The sequence below is a fragment of the Aphelocoma coerulescens genome, chromosome 1, assembly GCF_041296385.1.
Source record: "Aphelocoma coerulescens isolate FSJ_1873_10779 chromosome 1, UR_Acoe_1.0, whole genome shotgun sequence".
NCBI lineage: Eukaryota > Metazoa > Chordata > Aves > Passeriformes > Corvidae > Aphelocoma > Aphelocoma coerulescens.
Genome location: NC_091013.1, coordinates 54,740,310 through 54,762,001, shown reverse-complemented (window position 1 = coordinate 54,762,001; position 21,692 = coordinate 54,740,310). Strand labels below are relative to the sequence as shown.

The 21,692-nt window shown below is 36.6% G+C and overlaps 1 protein-coding gene across 9 annotated transcripts in view; it reads right to left on the bottom strand.

Moving 5' to 3' along the window:
* PCDH9 (protocadherin 9) overlaps positions 1-21,692 on the bottom strand; it is a 678,474-nt gene that overhangs the window by 479,655 nt on the left and 177,127 nt on the right. Inside the window, exon 3 of one of the 9 annotated variants that reach the window (XM_069009432.1) lies at positions 19,715-21,417. The exons of the other annotated variants lie outside the window; for them this stretch is intronic. Within the exon in view, the coding sequence (XP_068865533.1) occupies positions 21,397-21,417 (21 nt within the window). The 3' untranslated portion in view covers positions 19,715-21,396. Of the gene's footprint in view, positions 1-19,714; positions 21,418-21,692 lie in introns of those variants that run through there. 9 annotated transcript variants of the gene reach the window in all.

The window sequence follows — 21,692 nt, the reverse complement described above, 5'->3', positions numbered from 1 at the left end:
AGTAGCAGTAGTCAATTCCTTGTGGGAAACCTGAAATCCCCCAAAACACTGGCCTTGCTGTAAGTCTGGCTGTATTCTCCCTTTACATCTACAACAAACCCACTTGATGATAAGGAAAGGTCACCAAACGTGGTGGCTGCTGCCTTGGTAACCACCAGTCAGTTATTCATACTGCTTGTAATCAGGCTAAAAGTTCCTAAGGCTTTGCCATCTGGAAAATTTTGCATAGAATCTCTAATAGCTTATTTTTATTTTATTTTATTTTATTTTATTTTATTTTATTTTATTTTATTTTATTTTATTTTATTTTATTTTATTTTATTTTATTTCTGGTTTTGACTATCACTAGACTTGATTCAGCAACAGTTTGGAAGCAAACCTGCCCATTCTCTTTCTTTCAGGTGATCTTTACAGGCAATTCAAAACATGACTTTTTCTTTTTTCCTTTTTATCCATTTTTTTACTCTAGACTGAGCTGTATTAGAGATTAATTTGTAAAACTAGATACATAACATGGAAAAAAACCTCTGAATGTACCAGAAATGAGAAAATACAAAACAACTACAGACAAATCTCTCTCTGGCCTGCTGTGTCTCTACCCCATGCTTTCTCTCAAGCTTACAATAGCTTGCCTATTGCAAACAATGCCATAGAAGTGACTGTCCCTTAGAGAAGAAAAATAGCATGAGAAAAACAGAGCAACCTTTTCCTCCATTCTTCCTACAACTGTTTGCACCTCTGTTCCCTGCTCTGCCCGGCAGATTTCAGTCTCTGTTATGTGGCAAGTCCCATCATTTGTCTTAACTTTCCTCTTCCCTCTCTCCTCCTGTCCAATATCCAGCTGCTCCCAGCAAAGGGATAAACAGTCTTTGCTGATATACCTCTGAGAAAAAATTCAAAGTCCAGATCAATGCAAAATACAAGTCTTTTTCCCAACTGCTTAGTTGCTATCTTTTTAAAGAAACATATTATCGTGAATTGCAACAAAGAAAAAATAGAAATATTCTAAGGACTTAATGAAAATTTAGTCTGTGTAAAGACTCTTCCAGATTTTTATTTTCCTTCATCTTTTTAACATCACCATTTACTATAGTGACTCCATCAAATAACTTGCTCTATATCTCCTACTAAACATGGTATTAAATTCAAATATCTACAAGATCACATTCTATTAAGTTGTGGAGTCAATGAATTTCCACTTCTTTTGCTCTGGTTTTGGTTTTTCAGTTATCCTAATTTAATTCTTCTTGACTTGTTCAACTCTTTTTTCTCCAATGTCCTTAAGGGCATGCATACCACCAGTTTTGTACTGGCTAATTAAATCTTTTTCTTTAATCAAGATAACTGCAAAGCAACTGGATAGAGCATATTAGATTTTCCATACATACATTGAATTGTGCTGTTCAAAAAGAATTGTTAGTATCTACAGTATCAGAACTTCTGTGCCACAGATGACGCACAGCAGATCCATTTCATCTGTTGTCTTGCATAGCATCAAGCACAGACAGAAGTACATCCACAGACTCCTGGTGATGGGACAGCTCACATTGGTGCTTCAGTCTATAATAGTGAGAATATGCACATCTCTGTGAAAAAGTCAAGTTTACCAATTTATTCTCATTTTTCTTAGTGTAGTCAATTTGGCTCAATTAATCACTTTTATTGCATAGTATGTCTAAAAAGTGCCCTTTATTGGGCAATATACTAAAATAACAGTTGGGTGTTGGTGTTGCTGCTGATTTAACATGTACCATTTCCCATTAAATACTACCCCTAGCAAACAGTTTCTAAAATTTAGATTTCATTATCCAAATTGTATTTTCATATGTGTTAGCTCCTTAAGAAACTATGCAATTCATCCCCCAACTAATTTTTAAAAAGTGATGAATGCAAATGAGAATGGAAGTAGCGCTATACAAAATTAGCCCATTTTCCTCTGAAGCTCCTTCACACTGCCACTTTCCTAAAGACTTGGATGAGTTTGTCTCCTCCTGTGCAACTTCCTCAATAATACTAAGCCAGTGAACACATGCATTACTACTGATACTTAAAATATTATCTGAATTTATGTTATCCATGCAAGTGACAGTGTCCTGTTTCAAACCCTTGATTTACCAGATATTGCTATGAATTTCTTCATGACCTGAATTCTTTGACCTGTTTCTAAAAACAAAGCGAGAAAAAACCAACTACTAACAGCAAAAACACCTTTCCCGTCTAAAAAAAACCCAAAGAATCAAAACAAGCAAAAACCTCTGAAACCACAAACCCTGAAACCAAAACTCACCAGTTATATATTAAGATATTTTAACCTGTTCACCATAGGCAGGCTATTTCTTAACATTTCGTTAGTGTTGTCATGGGTTAGCAAAGCATAGTCCTGGAAGTGATGTTCTTGCTAAGGGGTGCTTACAGCTCCTCTATGACCTGATAGAACCTATCAGCTGGCCAGTTTGAATATGGACAATTCTTTAAGCCACTTAAAGTTGTGACCGCCTCTGTGATCCACACTTAAGAATAGACAAACTCCCACCCCAGCTCTCTCTCGTTTCCGGCGCTGGCACAGGTGGCTGCGGGCCCCGTGCGGGGGCCAGCGGGCCCAGCCAGGCCCTGCTTGGGCCAGGCCGGGCCAGGCCACGGCCAGCCTGGAGCCATGGGCCTGTTCCAGCCATGGAACCCCCCACAGCCCTGCTCTGTGCAGATGGAGCAGCTCGGCTTCACCCCCTCTCCACTTCGATAAGCAACATTCCAGCTGCAAGGCCTAGGTGAGATTAACCCTTTTAATGCTGTGAAGAGCTGAAAACCTGAGGGAAGAGAAAGAGGAGATGCTTAAAGCTGAAATTCTGTTGTAAAGCTATGATATATCAGAGTATCCCGTTGTAATTTCATGAAGGCATGGGGGGTGGAGTGTTCCACTTGTGAGCAAAAGCACCGACGCTGAGATAGGCAGATGCTGAAGCAGCTGTAATTTCATGAGAAGTTTGAACAGGGAGAGATGGAAGTGATGAGGACTTTTGCCCCAAATGGGAAAGGAGAAAACCTCAGTTCCTAGAGATGCTCCCAGAGATAGTCCTAGAGATGAAGATGAGGAAGACCCTTTGCTCCCAGGGAAGGAGAAGGGCCTCTGTTCTTAGAGATGAAATGCTCCCAGAGATGGGTGAAGAGAACTTTTTTTTCTGAATGGCTCAACCTTAAGTTTGTACCCCAAGACTGGACCCTTGAAAGCAGTTGTGGGAAAAGCGGCAAGTCGTGGGAGGGGGAGTCCCACATGATGCGAGCAGAGAACCAACCCGGGTGGCTGTCTCGTTGTGATAATTTCTCCATAGCATGAGCAAGAGAGACTCCTCTTCCTAAATGAACTGAACAAGGTTATTATGGAAGTGGTAAACAGACTGAACATCTCAAGGGTTGTCTTTTTACATTGTCAGTGGGAGAAGGGAGAAAGGTGGGGGAAGAAGAAGAGTTCTGAAGGTGTGGTATGATTTTATTTTTCCTTTTTCCCTCTTTATATTCCCTTCTTTATATTCTTTCAAGTTTGGTGCCTGCTTTGCTTTTCTCCTAATTCTTATCTCACAGAAGGTAAACAGTAATGAGTATTTTGGACCACACCACTACAAGTGTTAATATGATTTAGCTCCAGATTTAGCTGCAGGAGAGCCAATGTTTTCTTAGGAGAAGCAAATAATAGTTTTCCAGCAAAACACTCATGGAAATCTTTTGTTATTCTTATTGTTTCAAAACAATATAGTTGAATAAATAAAGCAGCTCTCATTCACAATATGCTGTATTTGATAAGGAAAATAAGAACATGCGAGTTTGGAAAGACAACAAGCTTGATAACTTTTATTAGTGTTTCATGACAGTCAATTTCTGTATACATTGCCTTGCAAAGATTTGACGGTACCTTAACTGAATTTCAAAAACATCAGAGACTCTCAAAGCTAGTCAGAAAAAAAAATACATCTAGAAATATCGTAACACATTTCTCAGCAAAATGTTCATTTTCATTCTTCTCTGGAGATATGGAAATTTTGATATATTCAAATAAAAGTGAGTTTAGGGAATGAACACCAAATGCTTATCCATGCTATCTTCTCTATCAGTAATCAGGAACTGCATTTTGGAAGATCAAAAAAGTCCTCCTTTCTCTCCTTCTCTCACATCTTTCCCTCTGTACATCATATCATCACATATGCTCTCCTCTGGTAACTGAAGCAAGCAAAAATCTCTAGCTAAAAACAATGACACACAATTTCAACTGTTTGCGGAGCTGAGGTTACACTTCATTACTAATCAAAAATTTTCAGAGTTTATTCAGAACTTCTGCATAAAAAGCTGATTTTCATCTAAAGTGTAATCCTATTCTGTAAATTGCATTCATAAACAGTACAGAACACTTTTGCATTTTCAGTACACCACAGGATTCACTATCAAATTTCCTGAATTTACAAGTCAATAGACAGTCTTTCAATCTATCTGGTCTTTGCAAACTCAGCATGCTACCCATAAGCCAAGCTGTTGTCCTTCTGGCTTTGCATATTGCCGCCAGCACTAAAGATTAGTCAGACCTAACTCCTCTCTCCATAGACACAGCCCAGAGAACTGGGGTGTGCCAACCATTCCCAGATGAAGAGATACCTCAGGTAGTAGGTTAAATGAAGTTTCATACTGCACTACAAAGCACCAAGTCAACTTACTGGCTGGAGTGCCTTTCTATCATAATTGTTCTAGAAACATAGGCCATCTATATCGATCCCACACCCACAAACACACACAGCACACCCCCACTACCACCTTTTTTAATCTACTGTTTCCTTCCTTTTTCAAATGAAAGATGAAATAGTGATCATAAAAGAAACCAGAGGGCAGCATGTGATAAAAGTTCTATTTAATCTGTTTTTCAGAGTAATGCTCTGCTTAAAATACCATCCTGCCTCAACCAACCACTTTGTTTCGAAGAAAAAATTTGAATGGCATGATAAGATGTCATTGTTTGCAACAGTAAAAAGGAACTGAACACAGAAACTCCAGAAGGTCTTCTGCAGTCTTAAGTTCCCCACATGCTCTAAATATGCATGTTGTCTTTTATCTGTATTCTGTTCTGAACTTGCCCCTCAAACCAACTGTCATCCTGGATGCCTGCAGCTCTATTACCAGGAGAAAACACCAACATTATCACTAAGGATTTGCTACTGGATCAGTTCTGTAGGTGTTATAAATCAGCATAGCTTCAGTAACTTCAGCTAAGTGATGATGATTTACAGCGCCCTGAGGATCTGGCCCTCTGTCCTAATTACTTCATTAATCTGCATATTCCTGAAAGGAACACTAATCTTTTTTCTAAATTACTTTTACTTCAACCCACCTGTTAGATGTCTGATGTGGATTTATACAGAGTTCATATCATACTTTCTTACTTATTTTTGAAGAAGCATTACCCTGAGTCTGCCCATGATCCATAAATGATCTATATGGCTGACTGAATCAAGCCTGAGCTGGTGCTTTCAGCAGGTAAGAATTCAATTCCTCAACACCAATCCATTAGAACCTAAACACTATTAATAGAGTGGAGAGGAAGAAACACATTTTTTCTGTCCCAGGGAATATGAAGCTGGTCACTTCTGGTAGGAAGTTATTTGATCAGGTCTGTCAGAGCCAGAGGACCACAGTGACCACCTTCTCATAATAACAAGCTTATTCCCAGGAGAGGAGAAAGTTGCTGTTGGGAAGCATGTTTTATCATATTCCTTCAAGACGTCACTGAAGCTAAGAGCCAGCTGGATTCTAAGGAGCTGTAGGTATTTATATGAATAACAAGACCATTGACTGCTACACTGGACAGTATATATATTTTTTTTTAATTTATTTTTAATAAAATAAGCTTTCCAGTGCATAACTTTGCTACCAGAAATATGGGATAAAAACAGGTTCAGTGGAAATGCTGCTATGTTTCTATTTTGGAGCTTCTCATTGTTCACTGATTTCCCTCTGATGCTGTCTACTGTTAAAAAAGTACCCTGAGGGATGACCACCCTGATCCTCCATGGCATGGCTTGAAAATTAAGGAATTCAGTCAGTAAGCAAATACCTAACAAACTACTGCATTTTACTTGGAAACACATTAAAAAAAAAAAAAAAGTTGTGTTGATCCCAAGTTTAAAGTGAGGCACCAATAACTCACATCAAATTTATTATGTGGACATTTAAACACCTCCAGAGTCCTCTGAAAGGAGTACTAGCACAGAAGAAATAATTTAGATGGAGTTGGAAGTACTTTGTCTGCCTAAACCCTCATATTTTTCTAAAAGCAAATGTCTTCAAAGCATTCTCTGCAGAAATATGCAGTGATTGTTTTAAGTCAACATTTTTCAAATGTTACAATAATGTAGAGCTGAAATGGTATTTTTCATAAACCTAAAATAGAATTAACTAACATCTCACACACCATACTTTATTAACAAGCACAGGCTTTTAAATAGCATGTCTAACCATAGGAGGTATTTAAGGAGTGACATAAGATTCCATACCCTAAATAAATGAATATTAACACCACTTTCTAGAAGGTTAAAATTATATCAGGCTGAAAACACTACAGAAAATACAAAATGTACTTTGGATAGGCTAAAGAAGAATTCTCAGTACATAGCAGCAAAGTTTCCTGCTCAGATCTTTGCACTCCGCCCAACCCAAAGAACTAGTGGGCAGAGTGCAAGCAACAAGATTTTTCACTCCCAAATTCATAGAAATAACTAGCTGCACGAAAAGGAGAGTTAAAGGTGATGACATTGTAATTGAGATAATGTTGATTTTATATATGAGATACATACGTAGAGAATAGGAATGATCCATGATAAGAGTGTTCAATTTAAATAAAACTCACACCTTGCTGATTTCTTAAGAGTTATTTCATTGAACTTCTAACAGGTAAGGAAATAAAATTTCTTGTATTTCTAGTATTTCCCTCTACAAAATTTATTTTAGGCTACAAAAGGATTTTACACATCAAGTGAAATTCTCCTCAATAGTAAGGACTAGTGCACTAAATGCCTGCCTGACTTCTGTAGCATCAGGATGAGTTTAAAGGGCCACTAATTCATGCAAACATTTGCACATTATCATTCTGCATCACTGCAGTGTTTGCAGTGTTATTGCTAGACTTATAAAATAAAGTCAAAAAAACCACTGAATAGATTACTATACTCTTCCATTTGTCTATATGGAGCCATCAGTGAGGTACTAATTTTAATAAATTTTCCTACTGTTTCTATGAGGGAGAATAGTTGCTGAATGTTCTGATTTCCCCCTATATACTTCCAACTTCACAGGTCTGCTGTTGCTATTCTTTCTGTGCACTTATTGTACATCAAGGACAAATCTCATTATCATATCTATTCTTAATACTTGTCTTCAGTCAACCCACCCACCAATGCTCCTCCCACCCTTTAGAAAATAGCATTTCTTGGGATTTAGTGACTGATCTGTAGGCCCATGTGAACTGAATTTGAATCTCCCACTATGTTTCAGGAATGACTTCACTGAAATTGCATGGTATTCAGAGACTAAATATTAAGTGGATTTCAGCCACAGCAGTATCAAGATATTTGTTAGACTAGAGGAGAGTGCATAAGGAAAAGGAAGGGGTGAGCCACTTAAAATTTCAATCTAAAATTTCCATTCTGTAATCGTGTAAACCTTCCTATCTCCTTTCTTCTCTCCTACTTCAGAATCTTGTTTGTTACATCTTCTGTCTTACTAAAAAAAAAAAAAAAAAATTGCTACCTGATTCTCTCTTCTAGGCAAAATAATCCCATTTAGCTACTATATTTCCTATCTTCTCTCTCTTCAGCCCCTTTCTATCTGAAGTCACTACATACTTCACTAGTAAACTGTTGCTGCTCATCACCTGCTGTGAATCACAAAGTCACTGCAGAAACTAATTATGGACCTGTAGCTGGCAGGAAGCAGTAACTGCTTTCTGCATCTCCTTGCCCCAGAATGAGAGCCTACACAGACTATACCCTGCTGGTGAGCTGCTATGCAGTAAGAGCAATTTGCATTCACTGGTCAGTGCCCATTGCTTCTCAGTGATGACTGTTCACCATTGGGAAAAATGGTCACTGTCAGCCACTTACTGGCAACCACTGTGTGCAGAAAAGGGTCACCAATATCTCCTATCACAAGATAAGTAGTCACAGATTGCCCATAGAGGTGATAGATGCCCTGGAAACATTCAAGGTCAGCTTGGACAGGTCTCCGAGCAACTTGTTCTAGTTGAAGATGTCCCTGCTCATCGAAGGGGGTTGTACTTGATGACCGGTTCCTTCCAACCCAAACTACTGTATGCTTCTATTACTGTGAATCCAAATTTGAAAACGGCAAATACTGCAATAACAGCAGATGACACTGATGGGTTGCAGCATGAAAAATCCAGTTTGCAGCACCTGATCAGCTTACAGTATACTTTTGTCAGGATAGACATCAACATTGATAGTAACTATTAATCAGGTACTACCCAAACTGGAAACAGGCTACTACCAGTTAATGATAGGTAGTACATGTCCTAAATACACAAAGTCCTCACTAATCAACGCTAAATAATTAACTCTTGTAGCAATGGAAGTTTACCAGCTTTTCTCCTCTTTTTATCATCTTATGAGACCCTCATGTCCAAGTTTTCCTCTTACATTTTGCCACAATATCCTCCCACCCTCTCTCTAGAGCTTAGTAGTACAACATAACATTCCAGGTTCATTTTCTTTCCACCTGCAATAACCAAAAAACCTGGTTTTCCCAAGCCCTTCTTTTCTCCACCTTCATGCAGGTACACAGCCTATGCGCTCTCTAGAAGTTGTTCCAGAAGAAACTGGAGCAGCAGCCATAACTTACTGCTTCTCAGGCAATGTTTACTTGCTACATTGCTGTCTGCAAGCTTGAGAGGTGGTAGTCTTGGTTTATGTCAAGAACAAGGAAGGCTAAGGAAATACCTTGATGTGTCACGTGAAGTATTGGTTGCTTGAGGTTGGTTTAGATTTGTAGTCTTACCCAAGGTTGTTTTCTTTAGAATCTAGATTACAATAGATGCAGTTGTTGTGTGGAGTTCTCTCTCCCCTCCACTTGTTTTTCAGGTTATATCAAAAAAAAATTGACAATGTCCTGTCTAATCAGAATAACTCAAAAAAAGAACTGGTAAGAAAAGATCTTAAGTTAGATCCCAAAACTCTGGAAAAATGAATACCCCAATTTCCTACTGTTGTGAATCTCACATCCTATGATCTTATTCAGCATTTTTAATCCATACATTTTACTGAGGTCATCAACTTGGTTTGTATTTTACAAATGCACAAAATGGGCAATTAAGTGAATGGATGTTCAGTAAGATAGTTTCAGAGGCAGGAATGAATAACAGTGCTTTCAATCCCTTTCCAGTGTACTGTGCGTGCAATAATAAAGAGCAGTGTTAGCGGCTCTGAAATAACAGAATCAGCCCAGTTCAAGTGATTATACAGAAAAGTTTGAAGAAAAGTGGAAAATCAGGCTCTCAGTGAGACATAAAGCAAGAAGATGAACCAAATGTACCTTCCTCCTTTATTAACTTATTTAATGAGGTTATCTCTGACTACCGTGAACTCTTAACGAGCCCAAGAACCATCTATTTTAAATGCCAAGCAAACTCCTGCTAAGCAATAGACTCCTTCTTTGTAGGACTGATGCTCTCAAATCCTCATAGGAACTGGCAAGGCTTCCCCATCTGGACTTTTTTTTTTTAGTATTTTGAGTATGTGATAAAGCCCAATGAAAGATTTTATCTTTACGAGCAGAGGTATCTGGTTTTTAAAATAGGTAAACAGCATTGCAATAGCATATGTGGAAAGATCAAAATACAATTTCTTTTTATTATTGCTGTTATTGCATTCCCCTACACAATGGCACCCCTTTCGGAGACATTGTTTGCAACATAATATTGATTTAATGTGCCAATTCATATGCGTTCCACGTCCTCAGATAGAAGATTTAAATTAATATGACAAGTGAAACAGTAAGAAATTCAAGAAACCACCAGATAGAGCTATCCATACAGGGCATATTTGATAGCAAAAAAAAAAAAAAAAAAAAAAAAAAAAAAAAAAAAATCCACCAACAAACACACAAACAAAAAACCACTCCAGCAGCCACAGCCTAGGCCAGATTTAATTTGCTTGATTGATCTTGAGATCTTTGAGCGCAAATTCATTATTCTCCTATTAACTATTATCATTGTTGGAATTTATAAGAGACCTGTAAACCTATTAAACTGGTCTTAAATGTTGCAATCCATTTATTGAACAGACTAGCAATGAAAAATTAATTATTAAATAACCACCAGAGAAAAACATCAGTGGCCTTGTCACCTTAGAGCTAGATTGATAGCACCTTACCTTCTGGAGAGGTGGGGCCCTGCAACACTCAAATATAAACCTTGGAAGGATAATGCTGAGTATGTCACTGCGTAAGTCACATTTTTAATTTAATGTTTTATTAAATGTTAGATAGAATAAATTTATACGGGCCTCACAGACTCTGTCTTAATAAATGAATTGGCACTCTTTCAGATGTAAAAAATGATCACAGCTTCTCAAGGGCATCGGAAACCCTGAAGCATAAGACACCAGTAAATACAAAGAGCAAAGGCAGCATGGACAGTGATATATTTGCAAGCACTGCGGGTGAGCCAACACTTTCAAACTGCTGAGGCTAACAAAACAAGGCCAGTGAACTCCCAAAATGGTAAAAGCACCTGCAGTAAGAAGCTGTGCTTGAGTGCTGTTGCACAAACATGTCCACTACTGAAAAAAAGTGGAAAGGGTGTGGGTTTATCACCCTGCTGCTACTATATTTCAAGATATGTTTGTATGTTTAAAATTTCATGAGCAGTATTAATAATTTATTTTTCTCCTGTCCTTTAATTTTCTAAGACTAGACTTTGAAAACAACAGGCATGGAGAAGACATATTCTCTCCCTCCTGTACTGTTATCTACAGAATGTTCACTTGTGTTTCCCGGTAGAACTGCTGCCATTAGTAATATTTAATCTGGCTAGGAAAAATGGTTACAAGTTCTTAAGTCAAAACCAATATGCCCCTGTCCTGGCACATCTCTCCAGAGAGAAGATTTCTGCAAGCGTCTCCATTTCGAAAACATTTGGCTTTCATAAGGCAGGACAGCTCAACACTAACATTCAGGCACTGAAAGGCTTTCACGGCGTAGTTGAGCTGCACTATGCATTTCCACAGACACTAAACTAAATGATTGTAAATGGCTGTTAAAATGACGAGAAAACTGCCCTTTCTCACATTGTCAAACAAGAAAAACCAACAAAATGCATGGCATGCTTTTTTCCCAGAATTCTAAAATGTTGATGTTCAATGGCTGTCCACCTCACACTGCCACATGTTACAATGTTAGCCAGCACATGAACAACAGGCTCCAATAAGTAACGTGCAAAACCACAGAAAGTAGTGAATTGTGCTAAAACTGTCTTCTCCTGCACTCTCTGCTGCTTGAATTCATGCAGCTGGCATCCTCTTGCTGAATACACAAGAGCATTTGAATAAGAAGGTAAAAAGGAAGAGGAAGAGAAACTTCCTTGGAGTCTGGCATTTTTCCAGAAAGCCAGGAAGAAAATCCTCAGCATGTAAACACTATAAAGGAAAGTGAATGACAAAACAAAACACACAATTGTGCTGATAAGTTCTAAATATATTATATTCTTGGTCTAACTACATGATACTTGCACCCCACTTATGAGTCCTACAACTGATGAGAGGAAATCAGAAGGACTTTACTCATCAAAAAGTGAAATGTGACTTCACATAGACATACGGTTGCATGGAAACACAAGCAGTGAGATGAACTTGCTACCAGTAAAAAACGACAAAAAACCAAAGCTGAGCTACGCTATATCTAATCCCATCTTTAACTGACCCAAGGAAATATATTATAGCCTCAGACAAGCACTCACAGTTTATAACAGAAACTATATATTTATATGGAAATTTAATTTTTTTATTCAAAATGTGAAGGAAAAAATATGAAACAAAAATGTCTTTTTTTCTCTTTCATTCCATGAGGATAATAACTTAGACATTAGTGATCTTTCCTGAAGCGTACATCACTGGATCCAAGAACAGACAGTGGTTTTGAAACTATTATGTTATGTATTTATATGAAGAATACATTGTGTTCAAAAAATAAATGAGATAAGTAATATCCTGAATTTAATTTTGTATACATTTTGACTGGGATAGAGTTAATCGTCTTCATAGTAGACTGTACAGTGCTATGTTCTAGATTTCTGACCAAAACAGTGTTGGTAACACCCACCTGTCTCACATATTTCTCATCAGTGGTTGCACAGCCTCAAGACCATTGCTTCTCACGTCACCCACCCCACCAAAGAGGCTGGGGGTACACAAGATGTTGGGAGGCGACACAGCTGGGACAGCTGACCCCAAACTGACCGAAGGGGTCTTCCATACAACATGATGTCATGCTCAGCTTATAAAGATGGGGCTCAAAGAAGGGAAGGGGGACATTCAGAGTGATGGCACTTGTCTTCCGAAATCCCATGTTACGCGTTGATGGAGCCCTGCTTGCCTGGAGATGGCTGAACACCTGCCCACCCACAGAGCTTGGTGAATGAATTCCTTGATTTGCTTTGCTTGTGTGAGTGGCTTTTGCTGTCCTATGAAACGGAATTTATCTCAACCTACGAGTTTTCTCAGTTTAACCCTCCTGATTCACTTCCCCCATCCCACTGTGGGGGAGTGATCAAGTGACTGTGTGGGGCTGAGCTGCCTGCTGGGGTTAAACCACAACCAGCTTTTAACTATTCTGGTAACAGGTAAACAATTTTTTTTGCTTCATTATAATAAAACAACCACTTTTATTTCATAAGTGGTTTTCTTCTTTATTTCCAAATCACCTTTGGTGGTGGGAAGGAAGACAGATTCAGGTTTAAAGCGAATTTAAACACAGTTTCAGCTACTAAGTGAAGCCAACTGCTTTAGCCATTTTTGAGGTATACACTGCTTTGTAATTCAGACATACAAAAATGTTAACACTTTTAAGCATGAGTGCGTACATAAGCAAGGAAAATAAATGTGTTTAGTGTGGATGTTGTAAGAGAGCAGAAAATCAAGAACAGCATAAGTAGCTCAGGCTGTTCCAGCTGAATCTAAACTTAATGCTCTTAGAACATGACTCCATGTTCTGCCCAGTCCATGTGTCCTATTTCCTTTCTAGGTTTATCAGGACACCAACAAGAGCATAGGAAATGTCCTTCTGTTGCCAAAATACAAAACTTGCATCATTTTGGGAATGTGCTCTGTGTCATTTGCAGGGTTGATATGTCCCATGCTACAGATATCTTCAGTGTCCAGCTCCTGCTCCACAGTAAAGAGAAATGTGATAGTGGTGGAATGAAAGGGCTTATCTCTGTACTCAAGAACAAAGAAAATAGTGACTGATTGCAGTAGTTGATACCCAAGGATACATTCTTAATCCAATATATCTGAACAACCTATTAAAATGACCAAAAAAGTATGGAAAGTTAGCAAGGGAAGAACTATAAAGTGATAGGTACAATAAGAAGCAAATCTTAAATTTTTTCTAGTATTTTAACATTTAGGATTTTTTCTAGGACTGTAAAATTTCAATAATCAGTCATTATAAAGCTCACATAGCTAAGCATGTGACACTGCAACAGTTAGTTCACTTTCTCTCTATTAAGAGGCAAAATTTATGAGCCTATCTAAAGAAAACTATAGCCATCAGGCATTGAATACAGACTGTGTGTTTCTGTAGCTAATCAAAACCCCACGTGTTCTTGTTGAATAGGATAAATGGCCATATAAATTAATTTCAGTATTTTCAGGCAGAAGGCAATGTGCCTAAATACTTTTCTTGAATGTTACCAAATAATAGAATGCAAGCTGAAATTAGCACTTCTCTGCTACTAAACAGCTGAAGCCTTCTATACAGAAAGATCAAACAGACTTATAATAACTGGCATTGAATGCTAAATTGCATCCATAATATAATGCATACAGTACCATTATGTCTTCAACAGATGACCCAGGTCAAATCTAACCCCAAATCTAAAATACAATACAATTTAGGAAATCCACATACGATCAGGAAATATTGTTCTAGTCCAATACAGTGTACTTTTGTAAAAAGAGCCACTAGAAATAGATTGATACCAGACCATCTGTACTATTGGTTCTTACAAATGGGAAACCCTGAATCTACAACTGATGACTCATGTATTAGCTTTACCAAAACTAAGCATATGAACTTTCCAAACTGTATCAGCTGAGTCAATTTTCAGTGAGTCAGCAAACTGCAAGTCCATCAAAGAGAACAGCAAGTGAAATAACAGCTCTCCTGATTTTAACAGAAGAATTTGCTTCCTATTTCTTCACAAACAATAATACTTATTTTTTTATTGTGTACTTACTTTACTATGCCAAATAATTACAGTTTCTAATGGAAAATTTCTCAGAGATACCTAGATCTCAACAGATGATTGCATGTCAAATGTTTTTATCCTTCACAATGCAAGGTAATGGATGGATAGGTAGATAGGTAAAAGGATAGGTACAAAGCATTAGTATGTGTGTGCATATAAATGTCTACACATGACAAGAAAGTTTTGTCCCATTAAATGCCAAAAAGTCTTCTAAATAGATGTTAAATACAAATTAAAAAAAAAAAAATTCTAAGTCTGGGACATGTAGGATGTTGTCCTTTAGTAAGCTTTGGTTTTGAGGATGAAAAATTGAGATTTATCATCCATTTGTACAGTGACTAATGAGCTAATAAATTTATAGACAGATGAATGCAGAATTCTTAATTTCTCTTTAAAAAGGTACCTACAGCCTAAATTAATTATTTTAATAAAATAGTGAATGCAATAAAACACAATAAAACCCATAAATACTGTGAAGGGACTATGTTTTCAGGAACTCTACCCAACCCTTACAAATGTAAATGAGACTGTTTACTGTGGTACCATTACTCATTGAGTATAAATACTTTCTCTTTTACTAAAGGCAAACTTTGTTAAAAACAAATTAATTCCCAAAAGTTGTGTATATTACAAATCCTTTCACACATAGAAATTGTAAGGGATTATAGATTGTAGTCCATGTTATACTAAGAAAGAGTTATTATCCTTCATGGCTTTGAGCAGGTAATTTCATTCTTTCTTCTCCCCTTTGCCTTCCTGTTCTTCACCTATGAATCCTAATTTTCTTGTAAGCTCTTTGAAGAAGGAATTATTTATATCTGTACTTTAATCCTCCAGTATTGACTGGGGACTGCAGGAACAATTGTAATACAGATCCATTGTTATGGATGCACAGATAGTCACAGCTGAAAGCGTCACACCTACACTATTGTTGCAGCTACCTATGAAGATGCTTCTTGGTTTAGAGCATGTGCTAGAACAAGCAAACTGATCTTCCTTTTGTCAAAAATTCCTAATAATTTATAATAGTTTCTGAAGTTCACTATAGACTTACTTCATTTATTGTCCTTATCACTCCATTGCTCCCTTTCTCTCTTCATTTGTCTACTTTCTGTCCCTCTACAACATATTGCTACTGTGGGAGGTATTCACACTGTCTAACTTTAGTCAACTAATTTAGGGCTCTGAATCACCCTCTTTGAGTGCCTACATCTCATATAATATGACTATATATGGAATAGACATTTTTAAATTCAGGTGTTCTAATATGTACTTTTTTCAAATACCCAAAGTAGCTTGGCCTAGGTAGTGTTAATATTCCACTGTATAAAGCAGTGACTGTCAACAGTAAGCAAATGTATTAAGTGACTGGGTTACAGGTACTTTTGCACTAGCTTGGCACCTCACTTTCTTTTCTTTTTTCTCACAGTAAGCACACTATCTGTAGCAAAGTATTAAAAAAAAAAAAAAAAAAAAAAGATTAAATGCAAACAGTATCTACTCATGGAATCTGCTAAAATGTCTGGAAGAATAGAATTTAAAAAGCAAATGCCTGCTCAATAAATTGCTGCATTCAGCCAAGGAGGCTGCAGAGGCTGCAGCTGTAAGACAGTACATCAGTCCCATGCCTAACCACATCTTGACCTTTTTTCTGAGACTGTCAACAAAGGTGCCAATTAGAGCAATGATTTAGAGCAACACATTTTGCGTTCTGCTAAATGCAACTGTTACCACGGGGACAAGGATCATACGTTTTGCTTAATACTGAATGCCTGATTGGCTCAATACAGATCTTGCACTGACAACTACTTTGGTAAGCCCCAAGATGAGAAGCACGTAAGTGCACCACCCACATAGCTTTCTTTTGATCTGCTGGGACACAGAAAAGCTTATACTGTAAATATCTGAATGATTTCCTGGTACAGTGTTGATTTTGTTTAGCTTATTATCTCTTACGCACAAATTCAGTCATCTAAGAAATTACTAAATTCTTTTTGTATCAGGACAATGTTAAAACTATTTGTTTCCATATATCACAACTAATTATGGCCATAAATTATGCATCCTAATTCAACATAATGAGAGCTGCAAGCCAGGTATTCAAACTTAGCTTCTGAAAGCCTCCTCTTCAACTAAGCCATAATAAAAGGTTTAATCAACATATGAATCAACTATCAAATTATTTACTTAAAGAATGGTAAATGAGATAAGGTGATGAGAGACAGAAGAAGAAGAAATTATTTTTCTGTCTCAGTTTCAAAATGAATGCATTTAATTTTGATAAAACTTAGAGAGGCAAGATGAAAACAATGCATAGTTGAATATGAACTGTCCATAGCATAAAAAAAGGAGTGAGTTATGTACCAAGAGTAGGGAAAAGACTATGATATAGTCTTAAATATAAGATAAAACTTCATCTTCGAGTTCCATTAACAGTATATTCACTAGTTATCTCACAAACAATATAATATAAAGACCACAAATCTATTTTGAGTGTACAAAAAAATGTTTAGCTGACACAGGCATACAAAGAATTACTTTGAAAGACGTCAGTCATTTCTGTCTGTGGTTCATTACATTAAAAAAAAAGCCACATATATCCAACAATTACTATTCATTCATATATATCTAAAGTTCAATCAAAATAAGTGGAACTAGTTTTACTCAACACTACATTGTTTGTCCATCCAGATGAGATCTGCTTCCACCACAGCAATTACTAGGAACTGATCATCTAAGGGGAAGCACAGGATATGGAACGACACAAGACGTGTCCAAGTAGGTTTTCAGTACAAGAAGCATTTAAAACTGAATCTGTAGAAGGTTTTTAGTAGAAGTATTTCAAGCTGAATCTGTATTAAGGCATACCGACTGACATTCATGATAGGCCTACTTACTTGGATTTACCAAATACTGAGAGGTGGGAAGAACTTACACAACATACTCTCCTTTAAAGCTCATATTTCTCAGTGAATGTTACAAAAAAACTTCAAACACTGGGCTAAAATTTACAAGGCAGTTCAGCAATGTTTGCATGCAAACTAGCTACTGGTACATCAAAATGCTTTTACAGTTAGGTGCAGGATTAACAAGTTTCTTTACCTGTGGTGTACTTTTTAAAATAAGTAATATGTCTTTTTTGGGGATTTTCAGATTTTTTTTGGTCTTATGGTGAGAAAAAGTGTATTGCACAATAGCAAGCTATGATGTAACTATGATCAACACTTCTGTCTGTACTTTAAGTCTTTAATTACTTTGCTAAAACTAGACTGGGACAAAAAAAATCAAAAATACAGTACCTTGAAAATACACATAATTTTGAAGTTATAAAAAGAAGCTAATTGAACTGATATATTTTTAAATTTTAAAGAAAAAGACAGTATAAACTTTTTTGATTTACTCTTTGGGGATTTTCTTCTCCCCCTGCCTCCTGCAGCCCTAACTTACTATTGCATGAACAGCACTGCTTAGTGGCAGATGAATTGGAACCTAAAAATTAAAGGCCAATCTAATTTCACTGTTCAAAATCAATGAAATCGGAAATTCAACAAATACCACATGAACAATGAAAAGTTAGTGCGTGAAGCTATGACAGCTACCATTGCTTTTAAATGACAAGGCAGTTAACGTCCATTAAGTTGCACACTAAAGACTTGCCTTTAAAACAAAAATATTATTCTTTGAGCAGAATTGTTTTTTTACAAAACTACAGAGATAAATACAACATAGAAATCTCCAGTCTAGAGAACATCTTGAATTTTATTTATGTTCTTTTTTAATATGGTTTTACAATAAATAGTCAGTAAGAGCTTGGGAATATACCACAAAAGTTTGCAATACTGAATTTAATTTTGATAGGAAAAGTTTAAATACTTCCACCGATTTAGCCCTGGGTTCCATACCAACTGGGAAAATTCAAAGGAGGCAGTCTGAGAGTTATGTTTTCAAAAGGCAATCCATTCTATGAATGGACAGCATTCACAGACCTGTTGATGTTCACAAGTTGTTAATGATACAGTAATATATTTAAAAGAATACTTAAGATGGAAGAAAATGATGTGGACATCTTGTGCATAGGCAAGATCTGAGTATCTTGTGACAACTTTGTTAGTATGAAGACAGAAGTTTCTTTTATTAAGATTCAGCTAGAAGAGTATTTTCTTGTCTAACAGATAGATGACATGATACCTTGTACGTTACCTGTCAAATACTTGATTTGATAGATTCTCCATTTCTCAAAGTGGTTTTGGTAGGGAAAAAAATATTTGAAGTTAATGTAATAATTAATGTATCTGTCCATCTAGCTTTAGTGTTTTCAGCTGTTTTCTTCTGGGAACCATATATAATTCTGCTCTGAGAGCTTTGACTGGATGGTTTAAGGATCATGGTTTGTCTTACATAGACAAGTATAATTAAAAGTGTCAGGAGAAAGTCAATGTCTTTGAAAAATAGAGTGCCATCATAAAAAAAAAAAAAAAGCAGCAAAATCCCAAGTGATTTGAGAGTGTTCATAAAAACCAGCTTTTCAACAGTATCTTTGTCATATTTGGATGAAATCTGAGTTCCACTTTAATAAAAACAGAATTCCTGTTGGTTTTTACTGATACTACTTTTAACTTTAAGTGATATTGTAAGAACTAAATAGAAAAATTAAGTATATTTATGTCTCTGTGATTGTATATATGTGGAAAATCCCTAGTATGGGCAGGGAAAAAATTGTCCCTTGATCAAGGTCTTGATCAAGTATAGGAAGCTGAGTATCTTACACATATACTTCTATGGCTGTAAACTTCAGGTAAAAAAAAAAAAAAGAAACAAAAAAAGCTAAATTCAGAAAGGTTACCTTTAGTGCCTCATAATTCTTTTAGTTTGCTTAGCCTAAAGAAAAAAAATTCATAATTATACTATGGTTTATATGAAATTGAAATGCAGAGTAACCAAAAACACCACCCAATCCTGCTCCCAGTAGTTATGTAAACTCTCATGATCCAAAATTGATAGTTTTCTTGTCACAGATTTCAGGATGAAACAGGACTTTCCAAATAAACAAGTATTTTAGCCAATACCATCCTTTACAGCATATTTCCAATGTGATATTTCACTTACTGTCTTGTACACTAAAGTAATAACCATTGATACCACTCCCCAGAAAGAAGTCATTACTTGGGACTAACAGCATGGAAGGATGGAAAGTATTAAAACATTTTATTTGAAAAATGCAGTGTCTCTTATGGGTTCTGATATCCCACTAAACAGGGGAACACAGGTGGATGCATAGCCTTTTAAGGAAAGTAGAGAACCCAGAAGCCTGTCTGAAAAATATGAAAATCTGAATATATCCAAAACAATTCTTATATAGATTCTAGAGAAAAAGAAAAGAAAAAAAGAAATCCTGCAAAGAAAGAACTACAGATTCTTCCCTGGAATATTATAGGGATACAAATTTACTTTAGACAGCATTTTAATACTTATTTATTGATATATTTTATCATGGTGAGGTTACATGAAAAATAGTGGGCTACAGGCTTTGTTTAGTGAGTAACAGCTTCCTAGAGGTGTTGAGAAGTATTCTGTGAGATTCTCCCAAATGAAAAAGCACCATTGAAAAGGCATATATTTATCTCTTAATGCTACCTAAATACACACACTTTTCAAGAGATAAATTAACCCACAGCAATTGCAAAGCACAGATATTTTCAGTACGAAGCCAGCAGCAGGCACAGTATTGTCACTGTTTTCCATATGCATTTTTTTCACAAAACTCTGCCTCCAATAATTTAATGTTATTTTCTTAGGTTTGGCTGGCAAACTGTAAAGACTTACACAACTTTTTATTAGGTTGCTGCTTATTTTGCAAATCTATTGTGAAAAGCATTGTTTGGAATTGTTGCAGTGAGCTCATATGTTTGGTATCATTTTTTTCCTCTAAATTATCTAAATGACACACAGTACAGTTTCTGTTTTTATATTTGATGCAAAAGTGTCATTAATATAACATTAGGTTCACTAATTGGTGTGACCGTACAGTTTATGTTCTGTCACTTTCTTATGCTGCACAAGCCCTGTGGTATTTCAGAGCCTTCCAAAATTAAGTGAAGAGCACTGAGTCTTCTTCCTAGTCTTCCTTCAAATAAGAAACACTATATTTTTGATTGTGCTATATTATACTGGTAATTTTTGTATTGCTATGAATGAACAAAAAGGTCACAGTGTCAAGCTTTACTGTTACTCTCTTATAATTCAGCATCCTATGTTTTACTGTATCAAAGTAGGTTGCTAAAGGAAAAAGAATATATGTAGTATAAATACTCTTATACACAGAGATACATATGTGTGCATATATATATAGATATATGTATGTATAACTGGTCCAAAGATAGCCATAAATTATATTCCCTGTTCTGCCCTCTCATCTTATCTGGCACCAGCACTAGTTATTGAGGGGTTACTAGCATTTTCACAGGCTCATTCAGAAATTAAATACTTGATACCTGTTGTCAACTGTTAACTGTTGTCAACTATTAACTGTTGTCAACCTCCATTTTACCCAAAATCGTTTGGATTAGGGTTGGGTACTACAGTATGAAAAATACTGGATTTATGTCAGATAAAACTATGGGAATATCACAAGAAGTTCTAGCTGTCATAGTTCCTTTACCAAACAGGAAGGGTCTGAGTTGCAGGTGTCTGATCACATTTCCACCAATATGTTCAGGATCTCTTTTAGTGTCCATTCTGAGTTCAAGGCAGTGGCATGCATCTGTGCAAGGTGTCCCAAGCAGTCTGAGGAGCCTTCTCTGTGCAAGCAATCTTCTTGGTGAAGAAAGGTGGTGAAGTCTGTTGCATACTGTAGGCAGTCAGGGTTGATGAAGCACACATAGACTCTCTCAGGGAGAGGATGGGGAACACTTGAGAGAAAGAGAGAGAGATACCAGGAAATAAGCAGGCCTAGGGGAGGTCAGGACATAAAAAGCCTCAAAATAAGTTTGCCCTGCCCTTCCCCTTTCCAACAAGAACTTTAGGTATTCCAAATCTTAAAATATCTTCGTTCATATCATATTGTGAAAGAAAGTCTTGAAAATTAACAGATGTCTAGACCATACGACTAGTTTGCTTTTTCCTTATTTTCACACAAAGTCTTAGCTGTAAGAAGTAGACTCATATACTGCTGCCTATTTGGACT